The following is a 10321-nucleotide window of genomic DNA, read 5'->3' on the forward strand; positions in this document are numbered from 1 at the left end:
CCAGGGGCAGAGCAGGCGACAGGGGCCGGGGGCGGGGCTTCGGGCGCCTGCGCGGCAGGGGCCGGGGGCGGGGCAGGCGGCTGCGGCCCCGGCGCTGATTGGTCCAGCCCAGCGCGGCGCGCCCGGCAGGCTTGCTCCCGTCACTGCCTGTGGCTGCGCCGGGCCGAGGGCGAGGTGAGGCCGGGAGGCGGGGTGGGTGCTCTTCGCGACCCCCGCCTGCGGGACCACCTTCTCCTCAGCCCACCCTCGCCTCCGCAACCGGAAGGAGGGCGGCGGGGGGCGGGGTGAGACGGGGTCTGGAGCAGACGGCCCCTTGGGGCGGGGCGCGAGGGCGGGGGGCCTGCGCCTGGGGCGGGCCGCGCCGGGCTGGAGTCGGCCTCAGCGGAGCTGGCCAGTTCGCCAGCGGGTCGGTGCGGCCTTCCGTGCTTGGCTGCTCGCCTCCTTGCCTTCCGCCCTGTGGGTCGGTCTACATTTGTGTTTACTTGCGTGGTTTACTTTTGTTTCTGGAGAGCTAATTCCCGGAGGAGTCAATTTGCCCGCCACCACCTGGCTAAGGTCGAGGCCCGCCCCCTTCTTTTGGCAGCCAGGCCGCGGCCACCATGGCGCCGCCCGCAGGCCCAGCCACCCTCCCGCACACACTGCTGCTCCTGCCAGCCCTCCTGAGCTCAGGTACACCCCTCTTCAGACACTTCTAGGCCGTGTCTTCTCTCCCCTCCTTGCCTGCACCTCGACCTTCAGGCCCTCGGCTGCAGCGCTGGGTTTCCCCTGACCCACATACCCACGATGCAGCCACCCCCTGTGGGAGTCCTCTCTCCGCCCGCTGCCCCTCAGTGACTGGACTCTTCTTGGTCACAGAGCAGTACCATCCCGACCCAGAATATTCTGTCGTGTTCCAGGTTGGGGGGAGTTGGCGCCACAAATCGATGGCCAGGCCTGGGCTGAGCTGGCACTTCGGGAGAATGAACGCCACCCCTTCACCTGCCGAGTGGCAGGGGTGTCTGGCACCCCCCGATTGGCCTGGTACCTGGATGGACAGCTGCAGGAGGCCAGCACCTCACGGCTGCTGAGTGTGGGCGGGGAGGCCTTCTCTGGAGGCACCAGCACCCTCACTGTCACTGCCCAGCGGTCCCAGCATGAGCTCAACTGCTCCCTGCAGGACCCAGGCAGTGGCCCGGCAGCCAACGCCTCCGTCATCCTCAATGTGCAATGTGAGTGTCCCCGAGGGGGCCAGGGGAAGAGGTCCTCTGCCCAGGGACCCCCAGCAGCCACATAGCAGATGGTCTCATAGGACATTTAACACACATTTAAGTGCTTTGCAAATATTAACTAACTTTAATCCTCACAAATAATCCAATGAGCGAATACCTATTGTTATCTCCACTTTACAAATAAGAAAACAGCACAGAGAAGTTAAGTAATCTGGCAGAGATCACACATCTAGCTGGTAAGAAGCACAGCCAGTGTTCAGATCCATACATTTGGCTCTAGTGTTTATACTCTTTTTTTAAAAATATGTTTTTATTGACTTTTTAGAGAGAGAAGAAGAAAGAGGGAGAGAGAGATAGAAACATCAATGATGAGAGACTCATTGATCAGCTGCCTCCTGCACGCCCCCTACTGGGGAAACCGAGTCCCCCTAACGCCAGCATGTGCCTTGACCTGGAATCAAACCCGTGACCTCCTGGTTCATAAGTTGATGCTCAACCACTGAACCACACCGGCCGGGCTTGTGTTTATACTCTTGATCACTACAAAATGCTGCCTCTGAGGTGGACATAGCCTTCCTATTTCCTGGTGTCCCCTGGAGGAGAAGTCCCTCTGGGTCTGGGAGGAACGGGCAGGAGTATGAGGAGCTGTGGGGAGAACACATTGGCCTCTGCTTTGCCCCAGTTAAACCGGAGATTGCCCAGGTCGGGGCCAAGTACCAGGAAGCTCGGGGCCAGGGCCTCCTGGTGGTTCTTTTTGCCCTGGTCCGTGCCAACCCACCTGCCAATGTGACCTGGATCGACCAGGACGGGCCGGTGACTGTCAACACTTCAGACTTCCTGGTGCTGGATGCCCGGAATTACCCCTGGCTCACCAACCACACAGTGCAGCTGCAGCTTCGCAACCTGGCACACAACCTCTCTGTGGTCGCCACCAACGATGTGGGGGTCACCAGTGCCTCGCTCCCAGCCCAAGGTGAGCGTGGACCGTCAGTACAGAAACGGGAGGACTTGCTGCCCTTTGGATGAGGCTTGTGAGTGAGCTGTCCCCAGCCACCTTGGGCAAGGAGGACAGAGTCGGACCTGTGGCATCCCAGAGTTGGGGGCCATGCCTTCTTGGAACCTAACCAAAGGACCACCTGCAGGACTCCTGGCCACTCGGGTGGAAGTGCCACTGCTGGGCATCATTGTGGCTGGAGGGCTATCGCTGGGCACCCTGGTGGCATTCAGCACCTTAGTGGCCTGCCTGGTCTGCAGGAAAGAGAAGAAGACAAACGGTAGGGCCAAAGTGGTGGGGGCTAGGGTGGCTGTGGGAGCGGAGATGAGGGCAGGGTGAGCAGCAGGGCAGGAAGTAGGGCGGGCAGAACCAGTCATCTGACAAGTGGCAGGACAGGTGTCCCCGGGGTGTGGCCATGGGTAATCACAGGCATCCAGGTGGCCGGGCCAAGCACTAGGCACAGCATTTCTGGTCCCAGAGCCAGGGCTGGCGTTTGAGAGACCTCTTGCCTGAGGGGCCTGGGTCTGGAAGGGCAGGGGGCAAAGGCCGGTGCGGGCGGCACACTGAAGTGGTGGTATGGTTTCTCTCCTCAGGCCCCTCCCGGCGCCCATCTCTGCTCTCTAGGTAACTGCCCTGGGCTGGGGAACGGGGCTGAATGGAGGTTAGCTGCTGCCAGTCCTAGAACTGGGCCCAAAGCAGGACTCGGCCCTGGACCAGGGCACATCCCGGGCTTGTCCACCTCAGTGACTCCAACAACCTGAAGCTCAACAACGTGCGGCTGCCCCGGGAGAACATGTCCCTCCCATCCAACCTGCAGCTCAACGACCTCACTCCGGACTCCAGAGGTACATCCAGGGCCCTCTGGCCCGTTTTATCTTCAGAGGTGCTGCTTTCTTTCCTTTTCTTTTTTTCTTTCTTTTAATGATGGGAGAGAGAGGAAGGGGAAGGGGGGGGGGGCGGGGAGAGAGAAACATCAATTTGTTGCTTATTTATGCATTCATTGGTTGATTCTTATATGTGCCCTGACCGGGGATAGAACCACCAACCTTGGTGTATCAGGATGATGCTCTAATCAGTTGAGCTTCAGAGATGCTTCTAAGAGAAAAAGAGACCTTGGTACTTAGGAGGGGCAAGGCCCCATCAGGCACACTCCTTATCCTGGCACCCCCCCCCCCCCCCCCGCCCTTTGTCACCCAACAGGGAAACCAGTGGACCGACAGACAGCTTGGAATAACAGCCGGCCAGAGCCAGAGCTTCTGGATTCAGAGCCCGGCGGCCTCCTCACCAGCCGAGGTACCATCCTCCCCTGCTCCTCAGCCTTGTACTTATGCCTCTGAGTCCCTAGGGGCAGGGAGGGGCCTCCTGACTTCCAAGAATGAGTGTCACCAAGACTCCTGGGCATCTCTGACCCGGCAGGCTTCATCCGTCTCCCAATGCTGGGCTACATCTACCGAGTGTCCAGTGTGAGCAGTGAGGAGATCTGGCTCTGAGCTGAGGGTGAGACGGAAGGTGCCCAGGCCCCTGGGCACCCTCCCCTCCAAGGCATCCTCTGCCTGGCCATGTTGCCAGTGAGATGCCACTTCCACTTGTGCTTGCATCCCTGGCTGGGGTGCTTCTGTCATCCACAGGAGGGTTCCACTGGATCTGACCCTGAGGGCACAGGTTGCTGACCGGACCCAAGCCCTTGTTCTTATTCAGGTTGGGGGCCTGCATGGGATGCCTGTGCCACGCGGATAGAGCTGTTTGCCTGTGTGTTCTGATGTCATTGGCATCTAAGTGTGGCATGGCCCTGGTGACGTGGGCCTGCTCTGTGCCTCCCACCAGTATTCCTCAGCACCTCGCACAGCAGGCACAGGGACATGCCTGGTGTGGGACTAGGAAGGCCTGCATGTCTTGGATTTCCTTCCCGTGCTGTGTAGCTTTGCTCACTCTGAACATTCAGAGTCCTGCTCATTGCATAGAAATAAAATGCTCTGTGCACAGGGAGCAGCCCGTCCCAGGGTGGCGGCCAAGCACAGACCAGTCCCTTCTGCTGGTACCTCTGTCCCCACTGTCCCCCTTCTCTTGAGCATCATAGGTTATACATTGGACCTTTACCACTTCTTCACTGGGCACTAGACGCCCCCATTGGCCTCTGGTGGTGCCAGTGCCTGGTGTTAGCACAATCAGGAGGAGCGAAGGAGGGGAGGAGCCTGGCGGCACCCAGGACGGCATGTAGCTCTGCCTCTTTTTCTTACAGTGACAGCACTTCAAGCACTTCTCCTGGGAGGGGGAGGGAGGGTCCCAGGGCCGCTCTGTGGCTTCCCCACATTGGCCTTCCTGTGATTCACTGAGGACCCTGAACCCCCCCGGGGTTGGTGGTTTCCCTCAACATGTCTCCCCTTTAGGGGACCTCAGCTCTGACCCATCAGCAAGAGGCCACCCTTCCTGTCCCGCCCCTTGTTCTTCAGGGGACGTCCATAGTGGCACATACTTCAACAGTGCTGGAAGCTTTTGGGGGACACTTTACAAAGCAACATGGAAATGCCTGCAAATCAATAGAGTGCGGAGTATTTTTCCCTTATCTTTTGTAATTTAGTGCTGAGCACACGATAATTCAATAAACTTGACTGAGTGAATGTTACATGTGTTTCATTCTTTCAAGTAGGTTTCTTAATGAGATCTTTAAATCACACAGTTGAGAAAATTCAGCAAAACCTATGTACCTACCATACTGTTGAATCTTAACCTACTTTATTTGCTCCCAATCTTTTATTTTTATTTATTTATTTATTTATTTATTTTAAATATATTTTTTCTTGATTTCAGAGAGGAAGGGAGAAGGATAGAGAGATAGAAACATCAGTAATGAGAGATAATCTTGATTGGTTGCCTCCTGCAGGCGCCCTACTGGGGATTGAGCCCACAAAGCAGGCATGTGCCCTTGACCGGAATTGAACCCAGGACCCTTCAGTCTGCAGACTGATGCTCTATCCACTGAGCCACACCAGCTAGGGCCCAATCTTTTATTTTTTTAAATAAATAATATTGTCCTGGCTGGGTAGCTCAGTTGGTTAGGGTATCATTCAGATGTGCCAAGATTGTGAGTTCAATCTCCAGTCAGGGCACATACAAGAATCAACAGATGAATGCATACTAGTAGATAAGTGGAACAGCAAATTGATGTTTCTCTCTTCCCCTCCCCCCTCCCTAAGATAAATAAAAATCAATATTTCTCTAATTGCACTGTTTCCAGTGGCAATGATGGCATGTTCTGTTTCGGGAGTGCCAGGTTGCGATCAGAGCTCCACCCAGTGACCAAGTCACTATCACTTGGCAGACTCTCCCCACTTTTAATTCCTGATCCTTTCCAGGGTTCTGCAGTGTCAAATGGCTTACTTCTTAGTTTCTCTGTCCCTCTCCTCCACAGGCAGTCACGTTGCAGGCTTGACTCCCTCCTGCTACAGAATCAGCTCTCACTTGTCCATCTTCCAAAATTGTGTTACTAGAACTTCTGAAGGTCAAGATGGTAGCATAGGTAAATGTGTTACTCACCTCCTCCCACAACCATGTCAAAATTACAACTAATGTACAGAACAACCATGATTCAGAACCCCTGAAATCTAGCCAAATGGAAGTCCTACAACTAAGGAGTTAAAGCTGAAGAAGCCACATTGAGACTGGTAGGAGGGGTGGAGACAAGGAACAGGATGCGCCCATAGCCTTGTGGGGCAGATGAAAATTGGGAGGGATATCTCGGCTGGGGAGTTCCCCCTAAGGAGAAAGGGATACCAGCCCCACACCAGGCTCCCCATATCTTCTGGCTGTAAAAAACAGAGGGGACTGACGCTGAGGGAGACCGAGGCTGCTCAAGTCCTAGACATTCCTCTTAAAGGGCCACACATGATCTTTACTCAGACTCACTCCCTCTAGCTGCAGCACAGGGGCAGCAGCTTGAAAGGCACTAGAGGCTTATGAGAAGGAACTGAATTGTCCCGTATCAGGGCGAGAGCTGGGGGCCAGGTTTCTCCCAGACAAAAGTGCTGGCAGAGGCCATTGTTCCTTTGCTGAGCCCTCCCCCAAAGAGCTGGCAGGTGGGTGTCATGTCTGAGACTCCATTAACCTGGCTCACACTGTTAGCCCCGTCCTGGTGATTTCCTGAGACCCCACCCCACCCAACTTTCAGGCCCATCCAAGCTGTTTCCAGTGGCTTTTCCATCCTAATGGCCTGTCTTGGCTCATGCTTCAGATTTTTCTAAAACCTCTCAAATAAGCAGCATTTGGCCTGGGCATGCCCCATCCTTCTCACTAAGTGGCCTCACAGTAAATTCCTCCCACTGACATGCCAACAACAATCAAGGCTCAACAATAAGAGAAGGGGTACACAGACAACATGGGAGGCACACTCAAGCGCCCAGCTGGGGTGATAGGGAAGGCTGTGCCACTGGACCCTATAGAACACCTACTATTGTAGGCCACTCTACCAAGCCCAGGAGACATAGCAGCTCTACCTAATCCATAGAAATAAACACAGGATGGCTGCCAAAATGAGGAGACAAACATGTCCCAAATGAAAGAACAGAACTCCAGAAAAAGAACTAAACAAAATGGAGACAAGTAATATACCAGATGCAGAATTCATAACATCCTACCAGGTATATAATAAAAGAGCCAATATACTAATTAGACTGGATGGCGGAACGACCTTCCGGAATGACCAGTGGGCGGGGGGCATGGCCACAGGGCTGCCGCCACCCTCTGTGGGGCTATACATGGAGAGATGAGGCTTCATGATCGATCGCCCCGCAGAGGGTGATGGCAGCCGGGCCACGAGGGCCGAGGCAGCCAGGGCTGTATGAATTTCATGCATCGGGCCTCCAGTGGGTTATAAAGATGTGCAATGAACATAGTGAGAACCTCAATGGCATGAAAAAGGTCCAGTCAGAAATGAAGGGTACATGAACTGAAATAAAGAATAATTTACAGGGAATCAACAGTAGAGTAGATGAAGCCGAGAATCAAATCAGCAATTTGGATTATAAGGAAGCAAAAATCAATCAGAACAGTAAAAAGAAAAAGAATCCAAAAAAAAAAAAAATGAGGTGGTATAAGGAGCCTCTGGGACAATTTCAAGCACATCATAGGGGTACCAGAAAGAGGAGAGACAGCAAGAAATTGAAAACCAATTTGAAGAAATAATGACAGAAAATTTCCCCTAACTTGGTGAAGGAAATAGACATACAAGTCCAGGGAGCATAGAAAGTCCCAAACAAGATGAACCAAAGAGGCCCACACCAAGACACATCATAATTATAATGTCAAAGATTAAAGACAAAGAGAGAATCTTAAAGGCAGCAAGAGAAAAGCAGTTTGTTACCTATAAGAGAGCTCCCATAGACTGTCAGCTGATTTCTCAATAGAAACTTTGCAGGCCAAAGGGATTGGCAAGAAATGCTCAAAGTGATGAGAAGGACCTACAACCAACATTTCTCTACCCAGCAAAGCTCTCATTTAGAATCAAAGATCAGATAAAGGGCTTCCCAGAGGGGGGAAAAATCTAAAGGAGTTCACCACCACCAAACAAGTATTACTAGAAGTGCTAAAGGGTCTTCTTTAAGAAGAAAAAGATAAAAAACATGAATAATAAAATGGCAAAAGAAACCCGTATCTATTAACAATTGAATCTAAAAAACAAAATAAACAGACAGACAGAAACAGACTCATAGATACAGAGAACATTTTGAGGGTTGCCAGATGAGATGGGGGATTGGGAGGCTGGGTAAAAAAGGTGACGGGATTAAGTACAAATTGGTTGTTACAGAATAGTCATGGGGAAGTAAAGTGCAGCATAGGGAATATAGTCAATAATATTCTCATTACTATGTGTGGTATCAGATGGGTGTGAGATTTTTTGGGATGATCACTTAGTAAGTTATGTAATGGCTAATCCCAGGGGTGTACACCTGAAACTAATATAATAATGTATATCAACTGTAATTGAAACATTAAAAAAAAGCTTTAAAAATTGTTATTTTGTCTGCTGTCATTTTTTTCTTACTATTTGTCCTTGTTTGGGATTTTTTATTCCTGTATTGTCATTTTAATAAATAAGGTAAAAGGAGGAAGTGAAGATACTTTTGTGTTTTATGTTTGTTTATTTGGAAGTGCTGAGAACCTAGGATTGGCAGAGGTGAGGGACACTTTGTCAGGAACAGAGCCTGCATAGAGCAGTGGTTCTCAACCTTCCTAATGCCGCGACCCTTTAATACAGTTCCTCATGTGGTGGTGACCCCCAACCATAAAATTATTTTCGTTGCTACTTCATAACTTTAATTTTGCTACTGTTATGAATCGTAATGTAAATATCTGTGTTTTCCGATGGCCTTAGGCGACCCTAACGGTTCTCAACCTGTGGATCACGACCCACTGGCAGAGAGGTTGGTTAGAGACGGGAACTAATGAGTCATGGCGAGTGCCTGGGGTCACAGTTCGAAGTGGGGATTTATGGGATGTGAGGACTTTGGGGTATGAAGAGACTAGCCAGTGGCAAGTCTAAAAGGCCAAGTTGAAACTGTATACTTAGTAATAGGATTATTATATCTCACATTTTGTGGCACGTAATGTTTTCATGTTTTTTATTCACAGGACAAGCCTAAGAATTGTTAGTGTTTATTGTAACTGATTCATAACTAGATTAACTGAAGCATAGAAGTTAAACTGATTTTCCCCAGGCCACAGAGCAAGCCAAAAGGGAGTAACTACAGATTGTTAAAGAGGAGAGAGGAGCCCATGATGAAAACCTTGTCTGAAGATGATCACTGGAGAGCTATGGTGGGTGTGCTGAAGTAGGGAGAAAAGCTAGAAGGCCTACCTGTTAACCAGTAAGTTAGGGAGGAGGTACAGTTGATCCTCATAATTTGAAGATTCCGTATTTGTGAATTCACACACTCGCTGTGTGCAGTATTTTCGTGATTATCTGCAAACCTGCTCACAGCAGTGAAACTTAAAGGCTGCCCAAGGCGCCCAGGGCCCCTGGCTCCAGCTCTCACATTGTAAACAGGGCCCTTTTCAAGGTCTATCCAATGCACCATTTTGCTTGGTGGTGACTTGCCTGTTTGAAATGGCCCCGGGCATGGTTCCGAGCGGCTGTCTAGTGTTCCTAAGTGTAAGAAGGATGTGATGTGCCGCGTGGAGAGAGTGTGAGAAGTTTCACTGGACGAGTGCTGGTGGCTGTGAACTCAGTGAACCAATGGCTAGTAGATGAAAATGTTGTGACGCCCGTATTTCCCCAGGAGCAATGGTTCAGTATTTGGTAATTCAGTGTTCATGTGACTTACAGAACTACCATGAACAACAGAAAGCAACTGTATCTATCAGTGCTGAGTCTCACTCAGCTCTAGTCAAAGAAGCCAATCTGATGGTTCCTTAAAAGCCTAGTGGAGAATCTGAGTCCCCATCACATTCTGCTTCTCTTTTCCCCTATGAGTCACATGTGAGCATTAATGAACGCCACCCGAGAGCACAGCACCTGGTCCAGATAGTGTCAGGGGGAGGCCTGAGCTCTAAGGCTCCTGCTCCTCACATTCAAGCATAATGTGAACATCACAGTCAGTTTAAGAGTCTAAGAACTGACTCCCCTCCTTTCTATGTGTTCATCATGTATGTTAGGCTAACAGTGTAGCATTTTAATGTAATTTTCCCCTTAATCAATTCTTGCCCCACCTTCTCCCATTATCCAGTTCCTCAAGCCCAAAAACCTGGGAGTCATCCTTGATTCTTTCCTTTCACCTCCCACATCCAATCTATCACATTTTGTTGGTTCTACCTCTCCTGGTTATTTTTGTTGCCTCAGCCCCGACCCTCTCCCTTCTATACTATGCTTTATATGCTGGATGTTCCTGCCAGCTCTTAATTTCTAGCAATGGGAGCCCTGGCAAGGCGTGAGAAGATGGGAGGAAGTCAGGCAGCCATTTCTCTCTGCAGCAGCGGGACGAGGTCTGGGCATCAGCCGGCCCCTCCACTGCACTCCAGACACTGTGCACCTCTCCCTGCACTGCAGTGGGTGCCACCCCTTTAACCTACACCCCTTCAGCACCCTCTACCCTCCCTCTGGTTTCTTCAGCCCTTCCAATACTTTTGT

The 10321-nt window shown here is 51.3% G+C and overlaps 1 protein-coding gene across 4 annotated transcripts; it reads left to right on the forward strand.

Annotated features, from left to right (window-relative positions):
* The first annotated feature begins 63 nt into the window (after positions 1–63).
* On the forward strand, positions 64–4955 carry TMEM25 (transmembrane protein 25). Of its 4 annotated transcripts, none has more exons than XM_079789486.1 (9): positions 64–174; positions 510–669; positions 897–1208; positions 1891–2181; positions 2351–2482; positions 2796–2826; positions 2920–3047; positions 3403–3495; positions 3619–4954. In XM_079789486.1, exons 2-9 carry the CDS (start codon positions 600–602, stop codon positions 3690–3692), a joined length of 1131 nt encoding a protein of 376 aa, XP_079645612.1. In that variant the 5' UTR covers positions 64–174; positions 510–599; the 3' UTR covers positions 3693–4954. The 4 variants fall into 4 exon arrangements, with proteins under 4 accessions (XP_079645612.1, XP_079645613.1, XP_079645615.1 ...); XM_079789487.1 differs by having other exon boundaries at positions 123–174; positions 584–669; positions 3619–4955; XM_079789489.1 differs by having other exon boundaries at positions 125–174; positions 584–669; positions 2947–3047; positions 3619–4953.
* The last annotated feature ends 5366 nt before the right edge of the window (positions 4956–10321 follow it).

The sequence above is a fragment of the Cnephaeus nilssonii genome, assembly GCF_951640355.1.
Source record: "Cnephaeus nilssonii genome assembly, chromosome: 13".
NCBI lineage: Eukaryota > Metazoa > Chordata > Mammalia > Chiroptera > Vespertilionidae > Cnephaeus > Cnephaeus nilssonii.